Source organism: Callithrix jacchus, chromosome 10, assembly GCF_049354715.1.
Source record: "Callithrix jacchus isolate 240 chromosome 10, calJac240_pri, whole genome shotgun sequence".
In the NCBI taxonomy this organism is placed as follows: domain Eukaryota; kingdom Metazoa; phylum Chordata; class Mammalia; order Primates; family Cebidae; genus Callithrix; species Callithrix jacchus.
In genome coordinates this window covers 74914424-74941363 of record NC_133511.1, presented here as the reverse complement: position 1 = coordinate 74941363, position 26940 = coordinate 74914424, and the positions used below count along the sequence as shown (strand labels likewise).

The window sequence follows — 26940 nt, the reverse complement described above, 5'->3', positions numbered from 1 at the left end:
AGATTTTAACTCCTCTTCTGTTCTCTAGATTATCTTTGTTTCCTCCAGGTTTCTTTTTCTCTGTTTGATCTGGTGTATTTATTCCGTATTAGAGGCTTTCCAGAAATGTCTAGTGATTCCTGACTGATTTTTCATATTTAATAGTGAAATACTAAAAAGCCAATTGGATATTCTATTGACTGGTGGGCTTCAAGTTTGCGTGTCCAGGCAGTGACTTACCATTTCATGTGGAGATCCTTGAATGCTAATACTATTAGGTCTTTTTGCTTGGGCAAGTCAATTTAGCTGGAGAGGAGTCCTTCAGTCACCTGCCTGTAGGCTTAGCTGCTGGCAGTTGCAGTGTTGTTTCAACATAGCTTTGTGGAACTTTCAATGACTGTTATTTTAACATAGTTTTTCAAAACTTTCAGTGGCTTTAAATCTGCCAGTAGGGAGCTGAGGGAGCTGCGGGGAGGGGCAAGAGGGTTTGAGATCTCTTTTTCAGGGTATAGACTTTCTTTCACCTGATGGCACCTCCCTCTTCTCCTCTGCTATTCTTGGTGCCCTTGAGCCTGGTGCCTCTCTGGTCCAGACTTCTCTGCTATAGCCAGAATAGGAGAGGGGTAGTCACATGGCTATACGGAATTAAGGAGGAACTCTGGGGTTTATCTCTTTCAGATGTAGATTCTCCATTGATCTTCCTGGTTATTTTTTAAATTATACTTTAAGTTCTGGAGGACATGTGCAGAACGTGCCGGTTAGTTACATAGGTGTACACGTGCCACGGTGGTTTGTTGCACCCATCAACCTGTCATCTACATTAGGTATTTCTTGTAATGCTATCCCTCCCCTAGCCTCCTGTCCAATTTTCCTGTTTTTAACTCCGTCCTCATCTCTGCCTCTAGAATAACTTGATATGTCCGATTCCTGAGTCTTTGCAAGATTCTGGGGCTCACATGAGTTTACCAGTTGTCAGCACCCCTTCTGCAGACCACTAGGATCTAGTTTTCTTCTATGCCAGATACTGCTTTTCCACTAACATGCCACTTTCAGAATATTTGACATCTTTCATCTATTGTATTTTCTTTGTCTTTAAGGATTTATACTTTAAATATCTATTACTTATTCTCATATTTGTGAGGTTTTGAAAGGAACAGAGATAAACATACATGTTGTATCTGCATGTTTAATTAGATTAAGCTTGTCCCCTTCAGGGTTTTTTTTCTTTTTTTCTTGAGACAGGGTCTTGCATTGTTGCTCAGGCTAGAGTGCAGTGACACAAACATGGCTCACTGTAACCTTGACCTCCTGGGCTCAAGTGATCTTCTTGCTTCAGCCTCCTGAGTACCTGGGACCACAGGTGTGTGTCACCATGCCTGGCTAATTTTTTAAAATTTTTATGGAGATGGGGGTCTCACCATGTTGCCCAGGCTGACCTCAGGCCATCCTACCACCTTGGCCTCCCAAAGTGTTGGGATTAAAGGGGTAAGCCACCACCCCTGCCACCACACCTCACCCCCAGCCTTTAAAATGAGGTAGCTATGGGAAAAAAAATCATGTTTCTAGATGCCTATGTGCTAACAGTTCAGTAACTGTTGAATAGTACTTGTCTATTACTTGGACTAACTGTATGAGATACAGAACTAGAAAGCTGTTTGCTTATTGTTTCTCATCTCCATAGTTGCAATTTGACAATGTGGCTTATTTTCAGGTGGTTATGACGGGGCTTTCTCCTTTCAGGGAAAGTGAAACTTCTAACTTGAGTAAATTGATGTTGAAGTTACAAGGGTGAAGCCAGGAGTCTGCAACAAGGCAATGGTTGGGGTGGCAATGCTTACCCACTCTTGCTTTGCACATTACTCATATTGAGAGGAAAAGGTTCAAGATTAAGAAAGGACCATCCCGTTTGTCCTGTTCTGCACTCACCTCTAGCCTGCCAGATGCAGTCCTACTTAGCAGGTTGCTGGCTGCAGATCAGCAGGAACTTTCAGTGGCTTTCAATCTGCCAGTAGGGGGAGTGGCTCTGCAGGTTGGGAGACATTTTTACCCCTCTGGTCACCCTGACAATCTTCCTCAGGAACTAGAACTCATTTAGGTGGGTGTGGGGAGCTGCACCTGCTTTCTTTCTAGCCCATCTGCAAGTAGCAGAGACCTGAGGTATAACCATGAGTACCCCACCATGCTGCTTGGCTTCCATGACCTTCGTCAGCTGTATCAGCACTCCTTTAGGAAGCTAATTGTCTTTTCTTACCTCCTTGCCAGAAACATGTGCTGTCAACAATGGAGGCTGTGATCGCACCTGTAAGGACACTTCGACAGGTGTTCGCTGCAGCTGTCCTGTTGGATTCACTCTCCAGTTGGATGGGAAGACGTGTAAAGGTAGCCTTCACTTCTCCAGGGAGGCTGGGTGCCTGGTTATGGAGAGAAGACCCATGTTGCTAACATGTGGGGATAAAGGGAGCATACCCTCCATACCCCAAGTGACTCCAGATTTGCTTATGATTCATATCAATGGAAGGTATTTTTCCCCTTGGCTAGTGGAAGGTTATAGTTGAGTAAGCTTAATTATAACCAACTTAATTACACTAATTGTTGAGGAGGTCAGCCTCTACAAGCATCAAATAATTCATTTCAGACTGTGGCCTTATTAGAAAAAGGTAGTTAAAGGAAGCATTCATTTGCAGGAGATAATATCAACATATCATACATAATAGCCTAGAGATTTTTATGTAAATAGTAGTCAAGATGATTATCCAGAGGACTTAATAACTGTACCATTAACTTTTACTGATGAAGAGAGAGACCCCAATGACTTGCTTGTATTTCACGGGCAAGAGTACAAAGGATTAGTCCTTTAGCATGATAAAAAACAGATAACCAATTACCAGACGAACTGGGAAAGATAAGATTGAGTATCAGGAATCATTTTAAAACATTGAAGCTATTTGATCATTGTGTAACTTGCCAAAACAAATGCTGTAGTCCTTTATAGCTTTAATCATTAAACTTGAATATACAGTGAACTAAAGGGACCCATCTTATCTTGAGAGAGCAATACAAAGATGAGAATATAACAGGACATCATCATTTTTTCTGAGTTTGTTTCCTTAATGCCAGTCAAGGGCATCATAAGTCAGAGTTCTCAAGATGATGAAACACTTGTCTTTCAAAACTGGTTAACAGCCAGACAAGAACACATGTGTAAGGTTAAAAACATCAGCAAACATTCTTAAATGCTTTTGTGAGTTTTCTTTTAATTACAGAGACTAATGAACACACACCATGGCCCATCAGGGAGCTGTGGAAAGTGAGGCAAGTGTTGCTCTCTGATGTGCCCGATGCTCGCCTGTTGCAGATATTGACGAGTGCCAGACCCGCAATGGAGGTTGTGATCATTTCTGCAAAAACACCGTGGGCAGTTTTGACTGCAGCTGCAAAAAAGGATTTAAATTATTAACAGATGAGAAGTCTTGCCAAGGTGTGTGCTGAAAACATAGCTGTGCCATGCAACGGCCCACTGGTTAGAGCAGAACCCCCTCCTGGCAGAGACTGGCTTATCAGGCTTCTTGACAGGGCCACTAATCCAATTTTTATCCTAGGCTTCGCTCATTTCATTTTTTTCTTCATAAAATGTATGACTCAAGCCTTCACTCATTTCATCCGTTAGGTAAAATAAAAACACTCATGTAGCTCACAGGTATATTTTGGAAATTAAGCTGTTAATGGTTAGAGAACACCTTAAAGAACCTATCTGATATGATTACAGCAGAGCTCACTGCTAGAAATGGAATGGAAAACAGAATGCAAACAGGGTTGCAGTGGGGTGTTGAGATTATGAACAATTTTCCTTTTCTAAAATTTCCTTTAACATTATTTATCACAAAAGTTGATGGCAAAAGTCTATAGATTTAGTTAACATGCCCCCTCAGCAAAAAGTTGTGGTTTATCTATGATCAAGATTATGTGCCAGTTGGTCTCTTTTTTACAGCACTTGTTTTATTTTTTAAAATTATTTATTTTGAGACAGAGTCTCACTATTGCCTAGGCTGGAGTCCAGCGGCACCATCTTGGTTCACTGCAACCTCCACCTCCCAGGTTCAAGCAATTCTTCTGCCTCAGCCTCCTGAGTAGCTGGGATTACAGGCACCTGCCACCACACCCAGCTAATTTCTGAATTTTTAGTAGAGCCAGGGTTTCACATGTTGGCCAGGCTAGTCTCGAATTCCTGACCTCAGGTGATCCCTCTGCCTCGGCCTCCCAGAGTGCTGGGATTACAAGCATGGGCCACCACACCCAGCCCAGCACTTGTTTTAGGTAACCAGCCTTTGATCTTTGAAGACAGGGAAGGCAGAGAGGGATGGGGAGGGCTTGTGAGGAGGAGATGCTTGTTGATCCTTAGAAAGGATTTCAGACTCCTTCTCAAAAGCATCCTTTCCATATAAGGGCTGCAGCAAGGGGACTTTTCTGGGTAGCAGTTGTTAGTTAGTATTAATAACTGTTTTGGGTGGGGGAAAGCTGTTTTATGTTTTTAGATGAGCACTTTCCCTTTGATATGCAGGAAGAAGTTCTCAGGAAAGATGTGCTGTCATGTATTCTTGCTGCATTTTTGGGAATAAGGACTACCTAATTTATTCTGCTGGAAATCTCACAATTAGGCTGGGTGTGGTGGCTCATATTGTAATCTCAGCACTTTGGGAAGCCAGTCTGCCAACCTAGCAAAACCCTGTCTGTACTAAAAATACAAAAATTAGGCAGGTGTGATGGAGGGCATGGTGGCAGGCACTTGTAGTCTCAGCTACTTGGAAGGCTGAGACAGGAGAATTGCTTGAACACAGGAGGCAGAGGTTGCAGTGAGCCGAAGTCACGCTAATGCACTACAGCCTGGGTGACAGAGTGAGACTCCATGGCAAAAAAATGAAAAACCTCAGAATTAAATAAAAATCTGAATATAACATCTGATGTCATTTTAGAAAAAGATGTAGCATTACCTTTTTAAAAAAACATGGTGTGATGTTTGTTTTGTTTTTCTCTTAGTTTGTTCTTAATATATAATTTGTCAGGCAGTTCAAGTATGTTCCCCTTTAAATTCAGTAAGTTAATTCTAGGTAATTATTGTGTGGTTTTCTTCAGTTTGACTTGGAAAGCAAATTTGCTGTTCCACATAATGTTTCCTAAGGTATAGAGCAAGCAATACTGTTGAAGCTGTGTAAACACATTAAAAAGGAATTAGAAAAGTGATCTCATTATTTTTGGCAAAGCAAGAGCTCGTACTGAGCAGCCAAAGTCAGCTACTGAACAAGTTCACTTTCTCGACAACTGCTGATATTAATAACAGATTTTATAAAATGGCATCAATTCCTAGGGAAGAAACTGGGTTTTTCTCATTTTTCACTGATCTGTCTTGGTAGAACAAATATTTGCACAGAACAAATTTACTGAAGAAATGCCAGGATTTCTGGGAAAAGCTAGGTAGGGATGAAGAGGTTTTGCAAGAGTTTGCCCTTTTTTATTTTGCTTTTCCATTTTTCCTGTTCCTTCTAAATGTTTTTTTATTAACATAGTTTCTCATGGCACACTCAGTGTTGAAAAAGTGGTCTAGCAGTGGTCTAGTTGGCTTCAACTGCGTGCTGTACTGGTCCTGGTTTATCTATTTGGAGACACAAGCCGTAACTGTTAAAATCCTCCAAAGAGTTCAGAGACTGAAGCATTCAAAGTCCAGCCTACAGGAAAGAGGTTGAGGGCCAGACCTGGGGAGAAGAGATGCTGAGATGGACAAATGCAGCCTCCTGAGGCTGCTGTGTATGACCCCAGCTGCAGTCAAGGAGGCTTTCACACTGAACCAGGAGGATAGTGGACATGTCGGCCTGGAACATAGGGGAGGAACAAAACCAAGGCATCGGCCAAGAGGATCCAATGTAGAGCGGAACTACCACATTTCAGGGTCTGCAAAGAGAAAATTACTGAGGATATTTGTATTAATGCATTCTTTCAGTGCAGAGGGCATTAAAACCCAGGGTTAACTGGACTCTTGGGGCAGAAGACTAATTCTGAGATCAGAAGGGGATGGGAACTAGATTCAACTCCAAACCACATGTTTTGACTTTCAATTTGCCATAGTTAATAAATTACTATTGCTGTCTTACCAATCAATAGTTATGTGACAATTGCTAGCACATTGGAGCTTACAAAACCCCTTTTAGGTATATTATATCATTTGGCTTCATTTAAACATTTTAAATTACTCAGCCCTGCAAGTACGCATGGGTGAGAGAGATCAACTGAGCTTTGAGGCGAGTGCAGTTTGCAACAGGATGTGGAAATGAGGGCCACGGCAGTGAGTATAATTCTTGCGGGCTGCTCCACACTTTCTTGAACACAAGCAAGTGAGGAGAATGGATAGATAATGCTTTTTACCCTGTGTGTATTGTTTTTGTGTTGGTCAGCAACTGGTATTTATCATAAACCTATTCTTCACTCATCCCTCAGAATCGGTTTCAGCTCCCCCTCCCTTTGACCATTACAGATGTGGATGAGTGCTCTTTGGATAGGACCTGTGACCACAGCTGCATCAACCACCCTGGCACATTTGCTTGTGCTTGCAACCGAGGGTACACTCTGTATGGCTTCACACACTGTGGAGGTGAGCAGACTGCCCCTGTTGAGTTGGGAGGGGAATGAGGCTAGGCCTGGAGCAGGGCCCACCCCTGAGGTTTGCTTTCCCACGTCGGGGGATGAAATGTACATTCCAGTCCCTGAATAATAGCAGTGAGTCCATCAACTCGAAAGAAGGATCTGTTAAAGGAATCTCCCCACATGTATTTCTTTAACCCGCTAAGTGTGAAATGGAGCAGAGAGAGGGGCTGAGCTCTTCAAGCTGTGAATTCTCAATTGACTTGATTGGCTTGTGGTTGTATTCAGAGAGTGGGAGGGTCTCTCCAGAGCTGACACCCTACCTGTTGGAACATCCCAGCAGATAGTAAAGTCACAGTCCTCAGAGAGGCTTGGCAGGCCACCCACCAATTCCACAGCCCTGCTGTGCGTAGGAACTGACTGCAAAGCCTTGGTTTGAGTGTCACAACTAGGTCTTTGAGCTGGAATTGGAACTATGAAGTTTCTATCTCCTCTCTCAGCCCATTTTGCAACATGTTCTCATGTCTCCTAATCTCATGGTCAAGCAGGCTATACCATAAACTGGATTTGGTACCAACTGACTCCCATTCCACTCCCCCAGTCATCAGATTCACCCAGCAATCTTTGAGAATACAGGTTTGGATTCCAATTCAGAAAGTCTAGGGCTTCCAAGATCATCTTCCTGAGGATCTACAGGATTTGGGAATCTGAACTTGTATTCGCAAAGATTGCTGGGTGAATCTGATGACTGGGGGAGTGGAGTGGGCTTAAATACTTCCTGCCCAATCCTCCTGTCTTGTGCTTAAGACGAATGGATACTAGTGATTTGTTAGCGATAGTTATCTCCCTTCTCCCTTTCAACACATCCTTGGCATAGCCGAAAATATACTCCTTCAGGAAACCTCGAGGAAATGTACCCTGAGTATGGATGTATGTCTGGGTTTAGGTGGAGCCACATTTTGACCTGGACTACGTCTCAGGTTGATGGGAATTTGTTCAGTCACTTCCCTTTCTCTGTGCTCAACTGTGTAAATGGTTAAACAGGGAGTCCCAATTCTGTCTGCCTCCCTTGCTGGGCAGCTCAGGAGGATGGTGGAGTTTTAAAGTAGAAGTCTGTGCAGTGTCTGAGTTTGGACATCTGAAAGTAGAGTGTGAACCTTTCTGAGTATTGCTAATGGGGGAAATGGATTGGTCAAAATGGAGCTTGAGGCTGGGTGCAGTGGCTCATGCCTGTAATCCCAGCATTTTGGGGAGGCAGGTGGATCACCTGAGATCAGGAGTTCGAGACCAGCCTGGCCAACATGATGAAACCATGTCTCTACTAAAAATGCAAAAATTAGCCAGCATGGTTGCACATGCCTGTAATCTCAGCTACACGGGAGGCTGAGGCAGGAGAATTACTTGAACCCAGGAGGAGGTTGCAGTGAGCCAAGATCATGCCAATGCACTACAGCCTGAGTGACAAGAGTGAAACTCAATCTCAAAAAAAAAAAAAGACCATATTGAGCCCGGTGCCAGGAAATTTGCTGGCTGGGGAGTGGGATGTGCAGTCAGCTGGTGCCGAGTGCTCATGCTAAAGGTGGTGAGTGCCTTCCCTTTATTTAATGAGTTTCAACCTTGTGACTCCCCTGCTGCCCCTTCCTCAAGGGAGGGACTGTGTCAGCCTGTTCAGTGACAAGCTGCTGTGACAGGAGAGTATTTTGTTCTGCAGACACCGACGAGTGCAGCATCAACAACGGAGGCTGTCAGCAGGTCTGTGTGAACACAGTGGGCAGCTACGGATGCCAGTGCCACCCTGGGTACAAGCTCCACTGGAATAAAAAAGACTGTGTGGGTAAGGGCCACCAAGGCACACACTCAGACAGTGGGCTGGCCGCTGGCTCAGAGGCAGTGTGTCTCTGCGCACTCCCACATCCAACCCAGCCCTCCCTCCGCTGACTTCCCCACCAGCTGCCGCAGCCGTTCTTTAAATAGTTCAAAAACAGGAGATACTTTGCAGGATCTTTGGTGTTTCCTTCTGTGCTTCTGTGTAGGTTGGAATTCACTTCTGTTATCCTGGTTGCTTTTCTGCATGAAAAAATGGCATATCAGGGGCTCCTTTCCCTTGGTAGGAATAAGGCCTAGCATCTGTGTTCTGTGCGGGGCATCAGCTCTACCTTCTTTTCTTGGGGCCTTTGGTGCTTGGGACTCAATCATCCTTGTCACACTTGGAAATGCCCTTCTCTTTCTGCAAGTGTCTATTTTGTCCTATCTAGAAGTGAAGGGGCTTCTGCCCACAAGTGTGTTGCCCCATGTGTCCCTGCATTGCGGTAAGAGTGGCGGAGGAGACAGGTGCTTCCTCAGATGTCACTCTGGCATTGACCTCTCTTCAGGTGAGTGGGACCCGGTTCCTGGGGCAGGTCCTCATGTGGGGCCAGGCCTCTGTGGCCTCCAGGTGTTAGAGTCCCTCAAAGGGCTTCCAGGTCCTCCACCAGATGCCCTTGACCACCATGCTTTGAGAGGTCCATGCTTTGAGACTCCATATACTGGGTGTTTTTCTAGTGGCCCATGTGGAATGGGGTGGGGGGTGATTTTAGCTGCTACCAGGATAGCCTGTAACCTTGCTTATGCATTTGACAAATCACATTCTGTCTGTCAGGACTGCAAGGGGCCTACTCTGTCACCTGCGGCTCTTCCTCTCCTCTCAGGAGCAAACAACACAAATCAAATGACTCTGCTTTTGGGGGTAATTACCAAATCTGCGTGTTCTCTCTGGGGCTCACTGTGTTCAAGGGGCTTCATTCAGGGGGTGCTGTTCCTGGATGTTGGCTTTGTTTTTATTCTTTTAATGTTCTTGATGCTGTGAGCGTGTTCCAGGGTGTTGTTGCCTGCAGCCCAGGTGCCCCGAATGTGACTCTCCTACATAACAGATACTTACTGAGCAGCCACTGTGTGTTAGAAGGGGCTGTGGTCAGCCCTGGAGGGTCATCTTCCTGGGCAGAGGCCCACAGAACTCCAGGACCAGTGGTCTGGACTCCAGAGCACCTCAAAGGCCCAGGGAGTGTGTCTGGGGCACATGGCATGGACAGAAATAGGCTTGGGCAGAGCAGGGGCAGCAGGGATTCTGTGCTGAGAAAGGGGTCCAAACCCTTTCCTGTTTGCCGAAAGATGAAGAATGAAATCCAAGGTTTTCAGGAGGCTGTGTCCTCCCAGATATAGACACCTTTGCCATTATGTTATCATAACACTTGAATGAGGTTCATAGTACATCCTGAGGTCCATATTACATATATGAGCAAAGCCGGAGACTCAAAGCAAGACAGTACAGCTCGCATGTGTTGACTGAGCCGTTCAAATATGCCAGCTACCATAGTACACATATTAACTGACTTAAGCCATACTACAACCCTCTGGGGAAATTTTGCTATTATCCTCATTAACCAGATGAAGAAACTGAGGCTCAGAGAAGTGAAATAACTTACCCAAAGTGGCTTAGATAAGAAATAGGGGAGCTGGGATTTGAACCCAGACAATTTGGGTCCAGAGTCTTCCGCACTATCCTTCACTGCCCTTTCCATGCACATTTGGACTCAACCGGGGCAGATATCATGGTCTGTTTCACCAAATTCCTCAGTGACGGTTCCTTGGTGATTTAGAACACCCCAAGGGTAGGCAAGCAAATAACTAATAGCTATTCAGTTATTACTGTGTACGAAGCAGGGAGCTAAACATTTTCCTTTTTAAAAATGCATTATCTTATTTTATCCTTACAACAGCCTGGTAATATAGGTACAGTAATTATGTCTGTTTTACAGATGAGGACGCTGAGGCTCAGGGATATTAAGTAACTTGCTCAAGTTCTCACCACAACTTGAAGGAGCTAGGGCATTGACTCCAGAGCCTACCGTATGGTTAAGACTGACTGACCCTGAGAAGAGAACAGAATTTTGCACATCAGGCCCTCAAAGTGGGACCCTTACTTCCTCTCAGACCTCAGAGCCTAGCCATGTTTAGTGAGTGCCATTTGTGTTTGGAATGACAGCTCCCTCAGCCCTGTCCTCCCATGACAGGCTTGTTTAGGAAAACCTGCCCTTTACCATTTCGCCAAATGGGCTTATTCAGATTTGAACTGGGGGATTCTGGCCTTCTTTCTCAGGAAGGCACAAAAATGACTTCATCTTTTATTTGACTGTGGAGGCTATTTTTGACCCTCTGTTACATGTATATATACATTTTTTTTTTTAAAATAGAGTCTCACTCACTCTGTCGCCTAGGCTGGAGTACAGTGGTACGATCTCAGCTCACTGCAACCTCCACCTCCCAGGTTCAAGCGATTTTCCTGCCTCAGCCTCCTGAGTAGCTGGGATTACAGATGTGCGCCACCACGCCCAGCAAATTTTTGTGTTTTTAGTAGGGATGGGGTTTCACCATGTTGGCCAGGCTGGCCTTATATTTGAGTACTGGATTTGTGTCTCACACGAGGGGGTGACAATAACTTTTAGGAGGCTCCTAGTGGCCCCAGTCCAGGGCAATGGGTACTCCATGATCCAAGCCTCTCTTGGCCTCAGGGTAGGAGACGGGCTGAGGGTGTGCCGTGTGTGGTGGGAGCTGCCGATGGACAGCTTGCTGCTTCCCATCTGGTGTCTCCATTCTTTTGCCTCTGAAGGTAACATCTCTCACTTGTTTCTTTCTGAAGATGTCGCCAACGTCAGGACAAGTGTAACCTTTAAGCTAAATGAAGGCAAGTGTAGTTTGAAAAAGGCTGAGCTGTTTCCCGAGGGTCTGCGACCAGCACTACCAGGTACGGAATCAGATGGTTGGTGTAGGGAGCTTACCTGCATGTGGGAAGGGGCCTGTGGCCAGGCGAGCTGGAGGTCCATGGGGGCCAGGGGCTGTCCAGCCAATCCAAACACACTGCAAGATGGGATTGAACCATCCAGAACCTCCAGGGACTCATCCCAAGAGGAAGAAGAGCATAACTTCACACATACGTAGTTCTGGGGTTACACTTCGGGGCTTCCTTTGCATGGTATAGTTGGTGAGGCTCTGGGGAACCCACAAGTTCATAGAAGTCAATAAGGGCTTCAGATGAATTAGCAATGTGTGGTCATATTGGGTTAAATTTTCTAGATCTCAGAGTTTACTTGAAATATAAGTCAAAGAAATGAAAAACAGGTTTGGCTCAGAAAGGATAACTTTGATGAATAAAGATCTAATATCCAGCTTTCCTGCTGGGTCTAGTTTTTGGAAGCACTGACCCCATTGGCTTCAGCAAAGCAAATACCATCCAAGTAGAACTGGCCTTCTTGAGAAGAACAGAATCAAACATTCCTCTTTCTTTCCCAGCACACAGTTCCAGTATTATTTCATAGAATACTTTTGGAGATTAAAAATAAAAAGGATCAGGATTCATATATTAGGGAGGCTTCTTTCCCCATCTACTCTCAAATCACACAAACGAATAAACCTAAAGCTCACTCACTCTAGTCAGTTTTGACTGCCTATTTTAAGTAAGTAATTTTAAGAAACTTGGTACCTCCATTTGATGGAATATTATGCAGCTGTTTTTTCTGTGTTTTCAAAGAATGTTTAATGACACAGGAAAATGGTCTTGCTATAATGCTGAGATGTAAAGCAGGAGAGAAACATTGCATACATCTAATAAAATCCAAATTGTGTAAGAAAAAGTGTAGTAGAAGAAACAAAAAGAAAACTCACCATATCATTAGTTGTGGTTACATCTGGGTGGGAGGATGATGGGTAATTTCAGTTGTTTTCCTGCATTTTCCAAATTTACCATAGTGAGCATTTGTACTTTTAAATCTTAGGGATGGAGGGAGGGAACATTGTTTAAAAATAGATTTGAACCAGTCGTAGTGCCTCATACCGAGAGGCCAAGGCAGGCGGATTGCTTGAGCTCAGGACTTTGGGACCAGCCTGGGCAACATGGCAAAACCCCATCTCTACAAAAACTACAAAAAAATTAGCTGGGCCTAATGGCTTGCGCCTGTAGTCCCAGCTACTCAGCAGGCGAAGGCAGGAGGGTCACTTGAGCCCAGGAGGTTGAGCTTACAGTGAGCTGTGTTGACACCACTGCACTCCAGCCTGGGCAAAGAGCAGAACCCTATCTCAATAAAATGAAATAAAATAAATAAAAATGATAAAAATAGACTTGGTCTGTAGTTTATTTAATGGGATTGTACTAGTGTTAATGTCTTAGTTTTAATAAATGCATGATGTTAACATTAGGGGGGACTGAGTGAAGGTTATGTGGGAATTCTATACTATCTTAGCAACCTTTTATACATCTACTTATTTCAAAATGAAATGTTTAAAAAATACATATGGAAACATCAAAAAGGAAAAAGATTTAAAATGAGAATCTGTTGAGTTTAAGATTTAAAGTTACCCTTTTGCAAAGGTAAGATATATCTTTAGGGGGAAAATGTGGAGAAGAAATAGATTTGCCTCCCTGTGGCCCCTGTTGATCTGTTGTTTGAATGTCCTGGTAATGTTAAAGAAGAATCTGATACAGGTAATACTTCATTTCAGTAAAGATTTTGAGATAGAGACAAATTCATGGAGTGGATGCTATGTGGACCTGCTCTTTGGTGAGGCTTAGCAGATTCACTGGAAGCCACGGTGAGAGGGGAGACAGCCAAGTCAAGAACAGGGATGTGCAAAGCCCATCTTATGCAACATTTCCGCTCTCCTCCTAGATGCCTTCATGATATCGTTTGCTTCTATGATGCTTTGTGCCATTTATTGCTCCTGGTTTAAAAATTAGTTTTAAACTGCTGATGGGTGTTCCAGCTTTCCCTTTGGGTTAGAATGACTCTAAAAGTCAGTTTGCCTGAAAGCAGGAGTTGGTTTCCTTTCCACTCTGGTGCTCATTCCTTATTCAGAGCCTCAGTCCCTGCTCGGCACATCACTGTCCAGCTTTACACAAACCAACTGTGAGAACATAAGCACACATTACCAAACCATCAGCAAGGAATGTAAGATGACCCCTGGTTCTTGCCTTCCACAAATGTTGCCGGTCAGTCGGAAACACCTACTATTTATTCGTGAAAAGAATTTTCAAGAGCTAAATTGTGAAGTTATATAGGAGACAATGCTAGCTCTTCAAACTTACAATGTCATTGTGCTCCAGGCTGAGGGCTTGCAGTGTCTTGGCATCTGGAGATAATCACTTAGTCCCTTGAGAGTTGTTTTAATGAAATGTTTACTGAGCTCTAGCAAATGTTCAGCTGAGTGCTTTGCCAGGATTTGGCTTCCGATAATTTTGTTTCTTCATACAGAGAAGCACAGCTCAGTAAAAGAGAGCTTCCGCTACGTAAACCTTACATGCAGCTCTGACAAGCAAGTCCCACGAGCCCCTGGCCGACCAAGCACCCCTAAGGAAATGTTTATCACTGTTGAGTTTGAGCTTGAAACTAACCAAAAGGAGGTGACAGGTTGGTTTGAAAACAGTCTACGTTGCCAGGCTTCTCACAGCTTGCTCCTTATTTCTTTGCCTTTTACTTACCATTCTTGGGGAAAAAAATAATGCAAACACTGAAGTATCTCCTGTTTTGTTTTTTTTACCCTGAAACTAAATTGAATTGGTTTGGAACCTGATGATTTTCTCTGCTTCATAAAAACCCAAAGCTATCATTTTGATCCACAAATTTCTGTTTGAATCAAATGCTGCCCAGCCTGCTAGGTAACCCCCTCCAGGTTTCTCCCCGTTTGGTCCACAGGGAGCTCGGGGTGTTGGAAGGGCCTGTAGTTGATCTGGCCATTATTGCACGCTGCAGCCTGACCTCCTCCTGCACTGCTGTCCCTCTTGTTTCTGTAGCTTCTTGTGACCTGAGCTGCATCGTAAAGCGAACCGAGAAGCGGCTCCGGAAGGCCATTCGCACACTCAGAAAGGCCGCCCACAGAGAGCAGTTTCACCTCCAGCTCTCAGGCATGAATCTCAACGTGGCTAAAAAGCCTCCCAGAACATCTGAACGCCAGGCAGAGTCCTGTGGTGTGGGCCAGGGTCACGCAGAAAATCAATGTGGTAAGTGGCCTGGGACATTCTTGCTAACAGCACAGACTTGGGCTCCATAAATACTCAGGGTACCCAAAAGCAAGTCTGGCCCATTCTCCCTTCTCAGTGCTCACTTTAGAGGACACTCTGGGCAGCTCTTCTTTTTGAGTAACTGTGGTGTTTGTGTCTGTTGTCTCTGCTAGGCCCAGAGCTCCCTGGCGCGAGACTGATTTTGTTCACCTCTGTGTCATCAGTGTCTGGCATAATATCTGGCTTGTGGTGGGCACTAAAATGTTTTCTGGCTTGAGGAACAGGAGAGAAGTGGCAAGGTTAATGAAAAGAGGGGATGTTGCCCTTTACAGGTTTGAGGTATGGTGTTTTTCCCCGGCTGGGGCCGGACTGCAGGGGTAAGGCACCCTGGAGCCTTCACCACACTCTCATCACAGCTCCTCTTATGGCCTCCCTCTGGCTTGACCAGTGATGGTAATGAACAAACTCCTGTCCATAGTTTTGTGCAGAGACAAAGCTAGGAGGCTGCTTGGCTGCCCTATGAGACCCCAGAGCCTCAGCCCAGGGCTCCTAATAGTGTCAGTCCATTGTATGGGTTGTGTTGGTGGTATGTGTTTCAGAATTAAATTTGACACCTGGCGCTTGAGGAGTATCAACTCTCTCTCTCTCTGATAAAGCTAGCAAGAGGATCCAGGACACAAGATTCTAGGATAGTCAGTTTAGAGATATATTTGTCACAAGACTCTACTGGGTAATTATGGGAGACTTTACCTGAAAAGGCTTTGATGGGGAAAATTGGGGTCTCACTTTATAGTAATAATGATAGTGACTTAAGTTCTTATCTGTCACAAGCATAACACTAAGCCTCATGTCTGCATTATCTCATCTAATCCTAACAGTAACCTTCCCAGGTAGGTATTATTCCTTCCATTTGACAGCTAACTTCTCTTACTCAAGATCACATTGATGGTTTGATTCCAAAGCCTGTGCTCTGGTCCCAAGCAGAGTGAATTTCAGCAACTAGACTTATCCAGGATAAACTGATGTCCTTTTCCAAAGTGTCAGTAGAATCATGAGGCCCAAGCAATGAAGCTTAGCTAAGGAGTAAGAATTTGTGTTTCTAAATAAGCAAAGCTGAATCCAGGGGCACTTGTTCCAGAGAATTGTCAGCCTTAGGCCCACAGCTCAAATTTGTTGCTTTGCCAAAAACTTAGTGAAAATCAAGTGCAAAATCAAGTGTAACTGATTTTAACTACAGGGGGCTGGTTTCCAGATAGTCTTGACTTTAATTCCAGCTGATTCGCTCTTAAAAAGAAGCAAAGGGAGGAAAAAAGTAAAAACAGCCCAGCTGGTTGATCTGTTCTCATTTAAAATTCTGAGTTCCAGTTCCCATACTAAAATAGTGGTGAGAGTTGGCTGTTGCTGCCCTACTTTCCAGGATGAGTTGCAGAAACTGTCAAGGCCATCCTGGCCTCTCAGGGTTACACTGCACCCCTCCCCCATCTGCTATCCTGTTAGGGTGAGGCCTTGCCGACTGGCCAGGGAGTCTTTATGGCCAGTTAAGAAGTCAGGAAAACCTAGTGTCAAGGGCCCCATGGACTGGCTTCCAGTGAGGATATCACTAATACTACCATGGGTATGTTCCTGGGGAGTAAAGGCCCAAGGATAAGGAGCAGGAGTTACTTAATAGAGGCTGCGTGACCACGACAGCCTACGAAAGACACTCAGTAGAGGGTTTGGGTAGCTGTTGTGGTGTAGGAATGTGTCCCTGAGATGCTTGTTATGCTAAATTAGGTTTGATTTATTTCTAGGGGAGGCGATGTGTCTTGTCTCAAGAGCTCCCTTTAACACTGGATGAATTTTGTAGCCCTCATGGCATCAAATCTGGTCCAGTTCTGACAGCAATGTTGAAGATTTTACCATGTAGAGAAAATAGCTCAAGGAGTTACCCGTGACGTTCCTTCCTTCTTCCTGCTGAGGGAGGAAGTGTGTATAAAGAAGCGTCAGGCGTGTTAATTAGAAAGGCTTTTTATCCAGCAGGCAGCATGTGGCAGGGGAAGGGCTGTGTGCGTGTGTGTGTGTGTGTGTGTGTGTGTGTGTGTGTGTCTTCTATTCCTGGTCTATTTGATGATGTTAGGACTTCATAACAACCAGGCTTCCTGATGTTTTCTGAACTCTGGATGGTACAGATGGTAGAGACAATCCTAGGATAGTTCTTCTTAGAAATTATTTTCAGTATCTGCAGAAAAGAGCTCCAAAAAATGGAGTCACTTCTATCTCTCCTGGAAGGTTAAAAAGATAAACATAAACCATTAGCATAATTTTAAATTTAGTTTTCAATTACAAAAGCAGTGCATATTTCAAATGGCACAGAAATGTATATAGCAAAGATGAAAGTTCTCTCCACAGCTCCCTAATCCCATTCCCCAGCAGTAATCACTGTTATAGTTTGCTGTGTTATTTTTCCACAACAGTTTCTATGCACATATTAAAAGGAAATTTTATCTATTCATTCAGCAAACATTTATTGAGCACCTTATGTGCCAGGTACTATTCTAGATACCAGGAATCTAGCAATGAAGAAATAAGCAAACATCTCAGCCCTCACACAGTTTACAATTTTAGAGGAAGAAGGTAAAAAACTAACCAATAAACAAGGAAAGATATTACTGTCATGTAGCAGAGGGCAATAGGGATATGGAGAGCAGGCCTCCAGGGAGTGGATAGGAAAGTGCCAGGGCAAGGTGAGGGGTAAGGGGTGAGGAGCATACTCCCTCAAAGTGTGCACTGTGGTCAGGGAAGGCCTTATTGCAAAGTGTCATTTGGGCAGAGACGCAAAGGACAGGAGGAAGCAAACTATGGAGATATCTGGGGGAAGAGAGTTTTAGGCAAAGGGAACAACAAATAGGAAAATCCCAAGGTACTGGAAGGAAGGCCAGAAGGATGAGAGCTGAGGGAGGAAGGGAGGGAGAGCAAAGGCAGAGTGGCAGCAGAGGGAACTCGAAACCAGGGAGGACCGTGGCCTGGAATCTGATGAGAAAGGAAGCCAGTGGAGGGCTCTGAGCAGAAGAGTAACTGATGTGGTTTCAAAAGATAACTTTGGCTATTGTGTTGAAAATAGACTGTAGGTTTATGTATGAATAAACACATTAAAAAAATAGGCTGGATGCAGTGTCTCACATCTGTAACCCCAGCACTTTTGGAAGCCAAGGTGGAAGAATCCCTTCAGGCCAGGAGTTCAATACTAGTTCGGACAATATAGTGAGATCCTGTCTCATTTTTTCTAGAGACAGGATCTTACTATGTTGGTTGGTAGCACCTGTAGTCCCAGCTACTTGGGAGTCTAAGGTGGGAGGATCGTTTGAGCCCAGGAGTTCGAGGCTGCAGTGAGCTATGTTTGTGTCACTGCACTGCGGCCTGGGTGGCAGACCAAGAACCTGTCTTAACAAAATAAAAAATAAATATCAATACAAGTTGAATAGTTCTATGTGCTGCTTTTAAGTGTAGATCAAGGGCATCTCTCTAACATGATAGAGGAGCGACCTCATTTCTTTTACAGCTTCCCAGTCTATATTTGTTTGAAGATACCACTATTTATTAGCCCTACCCCTAGTGGTGAACATAGAAGTTATTGCTAATTTTTCTATTGCAAATAGTGCTCAGTGAATATCATTCTTTTTACACATGGCCAATATTTCTGAAGGATAGACTTGTACAAGTACAATGGCTGACTTAGAACATGCATATTTAAAACTTTAATAGATACTACCAAATTACTTTCCCAAAAGATCATACCAATGCATATTGCTTCCAACAGTTAACTGGAGTGTTTATTGCCCCACATCTTTGCTAACATAGATTATTTATCATTGATTCTTTAATTTTTGCAAATCTGATAAGCAAAAAAATATTCATTTTAACTTGATTTTCTTTATTAATAAAACCAAGCATACTGTCTTATGCCTGTGGTCATTTAGATTCCTTCTTCTGAGAACATCCATATTCTTTGCCTATTTTTGCATTGAAGTGTTTATCCTTTGAATATCATTAAGAAAATAAATTTTAAAGTCCAAATTTACACCAGAAAAAATAATCACTTCTGACCAATTGTAGATTTTCTTTTGTATTGTTATTTTGTAAAGTCTCATTAATTTGCCATTTGGGGACTTTGGGGACAGCCTGCTCTGCAAGTGACCTTTGTACCATCTGTGATCAATTTTAGCAAGATGGCAAAAAAAAAAAAAAGATTATATTCTCCAAGGAACAAATTTCTTAAGCTCTATAATACTTCATAAAGTTCTTCATGTCTAAAGAAAATTAACTGGCTGGGCGCGGTGGCTCACGCCTATAATCCCAGCACTTTGGGAGGCCGAGGCGGGTGGATCACGAGGTCAAGAGATCGAGACCATCCTGGTCAACAAAGGTGAAACCCCGTCTCTACTAAAAATACAAAAATTAGCTGGGCATGGTGGTGCGCGCCTGTAGTCCCAGCTACTCAGGAGGCTGAGGCAGGAGAATTGCCTGAACCCAGGAGGCGGAGGTTGCAGTGAGCCGAGATCGCGCCATTGCACTCCAGCCTGGGTAACAAGAGCGAAAACTCCATCTCAAAAAAAAAAAAAAAAAAAATTAACTAAGACATGGACATCTAGCTATTGTATTTTCATAATACCAGCTAAAAGATGAATTATTTAAGAAATACATTGGATAGTGTGTGTGTGTGTGTGTGTGTATGTGTGTGTGTGCATGTGCATGTGCATGTGTGTACACACTATATTTGGTTGTTTTTAAAACTTGCTGAGATTTTTGGAAGAAACAATCCAGACAACTGGCAAACTGGGAAGTATTTTAGTGCCTGGGTTCTTGAGAGACTAGGAACATTTAATTCCGTTTGTAACAGCTTACTGCTGTTCCTCTTCAGCAACTGAGAAAAATTAATTCAACTGGTACTAAACGAGTACCATTCTGTCCACTCTGTGCTTGGGATGAAGCAATAAGAACATAATAATCAAAGGGCCTGGTCTGTTACAAAGTTCACATTGTAACAGAGGGAAACAGAAATTTAAAAGTAAAGCAATAATTTCAAAAGCGTAAGTGCTATGAAGAGAATAAAACAGAGGATTGGAGGGAGGGTTGCTCTCCATATGGTGGCCAGGGAAGGCTCTCGGAGCAAGTGGCTAGGAGCAAGTGGTCAAGCACTAAGGCCCGAGTGAGGGGAAGTAGCTGGCATGCGACGCACTCATGGTGGTGCCCAGGAGTTGTGGGGGAGCCCCCTCATCAGGGTGGATCAGTAAATGCAAAGGGCCTAGGGCAGGAAGGAGCTGGGCATTTTCTTCCAAGTATTATTCTTTTTTTTAGAGATGGGGTGTTGCTCTGTTACTCAGGCTGGTCTTGAACTCCTGGGTTCAAGTAATTCTCCCGCCTCAGCCTCTGAGTAGCTGGGATAATAGACGTGAGTCTCTGCACCTGGCTCAGATATTCTATTCTGAATTCTTTCAAAATTGATAAATTATTTGGAAATGATCAGGCAGAGATTTCCTTTTTTGTTTAAACTGAGGAAAATATAAAATCTGTGTTAGGAATATAGACCAGTGTTAGACCGATATCTAACACACAGACTGAATAGGAAATTCTTTTAATTTAGTAAAATATTGACATTAGAACACTTATGCTGTGTTTAGCCCTGTGCTAAGCACTTCACTTGTATCATCTCATCTAATCCTCATCCCAAGTCTATATTAACTCATCCCTTTTTACACATAAAGAAACTGAGGCACAGGATGATAAGCATTTTCCACAATGTCACCCAGCAAGTAAGTGTGGCAGAGGCAGGATTCAAATACAGATCTGACTTGAGTCTGTGTTCTTTTTTTTATTTGGAGACAGACTCTTGCTCTTGTCACCCAGGCTGGAGTGCAGTGGTGCCATCCCAGCTCACTCCAACCTCTGCCTTCCAGGTACAAGTGATTCTCCTGCCTCAGCCTTCCAAGTAGCTGGAATTACAGGTGCCTGCCATCATGCCTGGCTAATTTTTGTATTTTTAGTAGAAACACAGTTTCACCATGTTGGCCAGGGCTGGTCTTGAACTCCTGACCTCAAGTGATCCACCCACCTTGGCCTCCAAAAGTACTGAGATTACAGGTGTGAGCCACTGCACCCGACCACAAGTCTATATTCTTAATTCTCAATTTGAGTGCCCTCACCTCTTCTGGGTACAGCCTGTGTCCTGGGTCCATCTTACTCAAGCTGTACTCATATGCATAGCCCTTCATGTACCAGCTCTGTGGGGGATGCTGAGGAAGCCTAGGTAAATCAGACACCATCATTAAGTCACACTTAACCCTCCAGGGAAGGGTCAGAGATGCCTTCCCCAAAGAGAGAAAGCCTATGCTGAGTTTTGAAGGAGGCACAGATAATGGCTCAATGGGGAGGAGTACTCAGCCAGAGGAACAGCCTTGGGAAACAAGGAAGAGCAAGGTGTGCACAGGCCATTATTGACATGTCAATGTCACTGAACCTGGAGTGCCAGGTAGGATGTGGTGGGCAACTAGGCTAATGGAAGAGCATGGCCAACTCATGAAGACCTTGGATATGCTGCTAAAGAGCCTCAACTCTATCTCTAGGTAACACGTTGCCACTGGAGGATTTACTTGGGAAGTGTCCAGGTCATATATGTATTCCAGAAAAATCTCTGACTATACTGGAGGGAGCAGAATTCGAGGCAGAAAGACCAATCTGGGGGCTTTTGAATATGTTGCCTATGAGAGATTTTTTTTGGGGGGGATTGAGTCTCGCTCTATTGTCCAGGCTGGAGTGCAGTGGTGCAATCATGTCTCACTGCAACCTCTGCCTTCTGGGTTCAAGCAATTATCCAGACTCAGTCTCCCAAGTAGCTGGGACTACAGGTGCATGCCATCACAGCCTATGATATTGAGAACATGAAGACGCAAGATGGAGTAGAGAAACAGCAATTGGTTGGAGAAATATTTAAGAGGAAAAATGAGCAGCGTTTGGGAATGACATGGATTGGGAACTGAGAACAGGAAAGAGGGGACTGAGCTCAGAGAATTCTGATGTGCCTCTGATCCTGGCACTTGCTTCCCATACGTCCCTCATCTCACCCTGCCCTGTTTCATATGCAGGAGACACTGAGAAAAAGCCAGGGGGTTGGTTGAATGATGAGATGAATGTGATCACTGGGGAAGAAATAATCAGAAGAGATTTATGGAGAAGCAAGAAAAAAAATAGGCTTTGAGAGAGCATGAGAAAGGATGAAAAAGATGTAGAAAAGGAGGCTAAAGCCTGAATATTGAGTCAGAGAAAGTGAGAGGATTGCAGGAAGTCAAGGCAAGGAGGTTTTTGAGCCAGGGAGTGAAGCAATCAGAAAAAGACTTCAGAGAGGCTCATCAGTGGTAGAAAGGAAAGAGCGGTGGCCGGGAGGGACAGAAAGCCAGGGCACTGTTGGAAGGTATTGCAGCAATCCAAATAAGAGACGGTGAGGATCTAAGGGACATTCGTCCCTAGGGATGAAGAACGGGATAGAGAGAAGGGGCACAGCTGTAGGATGCTGCCGCTGAGTGAAAGGGCAGTGGGGAGAGAAACTAGGGAGAGCCGTGGTTTGGATCCTTGGTGACTGGGAGGATACAAATGCCTGTATAAGAGGAGTAAAGGCAGAGGTCAGGGAGAGAAGTGATCCCATGAGCAATGAGATTTCTAGGCAGAGGTGTCCATGAGTGCCTGGGAGTCTAATGAAGCAACTTCTTCTCTTCATGTCCAGCCTAAGTTGCCTAATCCCATGTCTGTACACACAGGATCAGAGCTGCCTCCTGTTAAAATGGATGGACAGTCCATGCCCCTGTCTAAGGCCATGCCTCTATCTTCCACTCGAGCTGGAGCCTGTCCTCTCTCAACTTCTTAAGAATGTTGCCCCTGCTGTCATCCCCATCGACTCCTCCTATCTCAGAATTCTTCTCTACTAGATAATTTCCAACAGCACACAAACCTATCTCCTGTCTTAAAAACCAAGCTAACCCTCCATTGACTTCAGGCTTCTCTGTAGCTACTGCCTCATTTCTGTGTCCACCCGTTCTGTGTAGAATGAAACTCTTTGAAGGAGCCATAGTCGTACTTTCTTTGCCTCCTTACCTAACCTCTTCACAGATTCCTAACGACCTCTCTGGTGCCGAATCCAGCTGCCCTTTCTCACTCCTCATTGGGCATCCTCTCTGCTGATCACTCCCTCTCCTGGAAACACTTTCTTCTTGTGGGTTTCAGACACAACACACTTCTGCTTCTCCGCCTACCTCATTGGCTGTTCCCTTTTCATTTTCGATGCTGGTTCCCATTCCTTCCCTATTTTCTGATTATCCTAGGGCTGAGTCCTTCATCCCCTGCTCTGTCTTCACACTCTCCTTGGTGACCTTACCCAGTGCCGTAGCTTTAAATACTGTCACGTGCTGGTGACTCTGAAACTGCCCTCTCCAGCTCCTCTGTCCCAGAGATGTTGAACATTTAAGAACACACATACACTCTCTCTCCAAGTAAAATACATATGGATGTTTATTTATTCATAAACTATATACTTACACTATTGACTAGTGTACTATGTTCATCACAAAAGACAGAACGAGATAAAGATTAAATAAACTAATTTAAAATAACTGGCTAGCATCTTAAGTAGTCTTTACAATTTGGCAGGGTTCATTATTAATAGTAGTGGTTGCAAATCTATTTGCCATATAGTCTTTTTGAGCATTGCTGGTGCTTTAGGTAAACTCTTGACAGATCGGAAAAAAATTGTAGCTGTTTCTGTCTAATGATGTAGTTTGACAAAGAGCTTATACAGCAATGGCCTCTTATAGGCAGTTTTGCTTTTTGTGGTTTCAGTTACCGGGGTCAACCATGGTCCAAGAATATCAAATGGAAAATTCCAGAAATAATTTGTAAGTTTTAAATTGTCCGCTGTTCAGAGTGGCATGATGAAATCTCATGCTGTCCTGCTCCATCCTGCCTGGGACATGAACCCTCTCTTCATTTCACGTACCCACCCTGTATGCCCTCACCATCCCACCTGGGACATGAGCCCTCTCTTCATCCTGCATACCCACGCTATGTGCCCTGCCCCGTGTTAGTCACATAGTAGTCTTCTCAGTTGACGGATCACATCAGATTGACAGATCCCAAGAAGGATGAGTACGGTACTATAAGATACTTTGAGAGAGAGACCATATTCACATAACTTTTTATTACAGTATGTTGTGATAATTGTTTTATTATTGTTAATCTCTTGCTGTGCCTTATTTGTAAATGAAACTTTATCATGAATAAGCACACATAGGAAAGCCCCTAGTGTATACAGGTACTCTCCAAGGTTCCAGGCACCCACTGGGTGTCTTGGATGGGAATTCTCCACCCCGCTGTGGACACAGGTGGCTGCTGTGCTGGGAGCAGAAGACACGCCCACAGGCACTCTCCTGTGGTGCACATGGGCTCACGTCATGGTTACACCCCTCAGTCAGGTGTTCTTCCCAGGAATCCATCAAAACTGCTCTCTATTTTGTGATGGTTTAGTTAAAACTCGATAATACAGGTCAGGACATCTCATTACCCAGGCATAGCTAAGCTGTAACTGTTCTCTATGTACTGAGAGGCGAGACTCAGTCAGTGCCTTGCACTCGAGTTGTGGGTGCCAGTGATTCTCTTTTCTTGGCGACCCTGGGTCCTCACACGTGTCTTATGCCTCCCAGAGATGGGGACTGGCTGGGAGGCTGCTCTTACACCATCTTCTAAATCAGGGGAGCTTTGTTTATCTTATTTTAGGTGAAAATTCATAGGCATAGGTGTAGAAATGTGCTCCCACCTGGTGGATCACCTTGTCAACCCCCGAGGTATAGAATTATGCCTCAGAGCCCACCAGTAGAACCCGCGCCTTATTAGTATGTGTACTTGGAGGGCCAACTGGCATCTCAAACTCAATGTTCCCAAACAAAGCTTCTCCCAAGAGGAGCATCAAATCAAATCAAACCAGCATCTTCCCTCCCAAATCAAACCAGCATCTCCGGAAGGGGCACCTCTTCTTACACAGTTGCTCAAGTTGAAAGCCCGAGTCATCTTGACCTCTCTCTTTCTGTCGTGTTCCTCATCCAGTCCGTGTGCCAATCTTGTCAACTCTGCCTTCAGGTGATTTCCTTTATCCGACCAGTTTTCTCCTCCCCCGTTATTATTATGACTCTGTTTCAAACCAGCATCATCTCTTGCTCAGTCTGTTGTACCAGGCTCTGAATTGTTCTCCTCGGTCTGCCCTCCATCTGTTCTCCACCTGCAGCCAGGACATCTCTTAAAACCATAAATCAGGCTGGGTGCAGTGGCTCACTTTGGGATGCCAAGGTAGAGGATCACTTGAGCCCAAGAGACCCCATCTCTACAAAAAGTTAAAAAACTAGCTGGACATGGTAGTGCAGGCCTGTAGTTCCAGCTACTCAGGAGACTGAGGTGGGAGGATCAGTTGAACCCAGGAGATCAAGGCTGCAGTGAGCCATGATCACTCCACTGCACTCCAGCGTGAGTGACAGAGTGCAACCCCATCTCCAAAAAAAAAAAAAAAGAAAAGAAAAATCAGATTATGTCATTCCCCCATTTCAAACCTCCAACGCACTTTGAATAAGGTCTAATTTCCTTACCATTGCCTTCAAGTACCCACATGATCTGGCCCTTGCTTGCTTTTTAAAGTTCATCTCTTACTGTACTATCCCTTATGCTGTGTTCCTACTACACTGCCCTTCTAGCTATTAGGCAATCTCATTGCAAGGCTGTTTCCTACATTTTTTTTTTTTGAGACAGGGTCTTGCTCTGTCACCCAGGCTGGAGTTCAGTGGTGGGATTTCGGCTCACTGCAGCCTCTACCTTCTAGGCTCAAGCTATCCTCCCATTACGATACTCAGCTAATTTTTTAAGGTGATTTTGGAGAGACAAGGTCTCACTGTATTGCCCAGGCTGGTCTTGAACTCTGGGATCAAGCAGTCTTCCTCCCTCAGCCTCCCAATGTGTTGGGATTTCAGGCGTGAACCACAGCGCTTGGCCTATTTCCCACATTTTATTCTGGTCTCTGCTCAGAAAGGCCTTTCTTGGCCACACTTCTAAAATAGCATACATACAGACTCCATCCCTACCCCATCGTCATCTTCTTACCTTGTTTTCCTTTTCTTCATCATACGACTACTTGCATCCTATTATATATTTATTTGTTTGCTCACTAATTGAGATTAATTGCTCATTTATTTACTGCCCTGAGAACCCCATTAGAGCAGGTCATGTCTGTCTTCTCTGTTGTGTCTCCAGCTCCTAGAATGGTACTCAGCACATAATCAGTGCTCAGTAAGTATGTATTGAATGAATGAGTGAGTGAATCTTCACAAGGACAACAAATGAAATCCCAAGGACAGTAGAAAACGTCAAAAGAGGCTGAAGGGTGAATATTTGGAGAAATATTTAAATTGAGGGCAAAAGAGGAACTCTAAAGGAAGTGAAATCTCAGCTCGGGTTAAGTAGGCATGAAAAGAACTTAGTGTGCATTTGGGAACCCAATGAGGAAGAAGGCATCAAGCTGGTCTCATTTCTCTGCCCTAACTATAGGAATGTTTTTAAATAGCAAACTTGAGCACAGGTCAAAAACCTGGACAATGAAAAATCAATCTCTCAGCCCAAGAAGGCACTGTCCCCTGTTATCCTGGGGACAGTCATTTTAAGAGGGCTCAAACCAGGCTCCTGAGGCCAGTGCTGCCTGGGGCACCAGGGCCTCTGAACTGGGACAAAGCAACAGCCCTGTGATGCCCTGGGAATCCAAGTGGGCTGCTTGTGGCTCTTCTTCAGAAGTCAAGGCATGATTCTTAAGAAAGCAGTCAAATGCTAGAGGGTGACCCCTTTTATTAGATTCATCATCTTAGCCACAGAGAGACCATAGTGTTTGTCCATAGCCTGAAATACTCAAAGGCCTCGGTGCTGAAAAGAGGCTGAGCCTTGAGGCCTCTTTGTCGCCATTAATCCTCATCCTGCTGGTCTGTCCCTTTTGCATCAGAAAAGCTTTCTCGTATCTTTTTTAAAGAGGGAGAGAAAACAGCTGTGTGGGATTTGAGAGTGGGATTTTAATGGTCACTGAAGGCACACAAAAGCTTTGCTGTGATAGTGAAGTGTTCTGGGGGCAATTGACTGCTTTGTCCGGGCAGCAAAACAAGCTGGCTGCTGAAGGAGAAGAGAGAAGCAACTGGAGCATGTGACCGAGGTCTCTGCAGGCCAGATTCTCAGCACGTTTGCAAAGAGCTGTTTTCAGACAT

General features: G+C 44.3%; 1 protein-coding gene across 9 annotated transcripts in view; it reads left to right on the top strand.

Moving 5' to 3' along the window:
• SCUBE2 (signal peptide, CUB domain and EGF like domain containing 2) overlaps window positions 1-26940 on the top strand; it is an 83841-nt gene that overhangs the window by 36666 nt on the left and 20235 nt on the right. For 3 of the 9 annotated variants that reach the window (XM_078340467.1, XM_035265740.3, XM_009007642.5), the window contains exons 8-16: window positions 2242-2358; window positions 3335-3457; window positions 6503-6619; window positions 8321-8443; window positions 8865-8981; window positions 9248-9334; window positions 11285-11389; window positions 13890-14045; window positions 14429-14635. In XM_078340467.1, the coding sequence (XP_078196593.1) occupies window positions 2242-2358; window positions 3335-3457; window positions 6503-6619; window positions 8321-8443; window positions 8865-8981; window positions 9248-9334; window positions 11285-11389; window positions 13890-14045; window positions 14429-14635 (1152 nt within the window). The remainder of the gene's footprint in view (window positions 1-2241; window positions 2359-3334; window positions 3458-6502; window positions 6620-8320; window positions 8444-8864; window positions 8982-9247; window positions 9335-11284; window positions 11390-13889; window positions 14046-14428; window positions 14636-26940) is intronic. The other 6 variants (XM_035265738.3, XM_009007643.5, XM_009007644.5 and 3 more) reach the window with 6 other exon arrangements.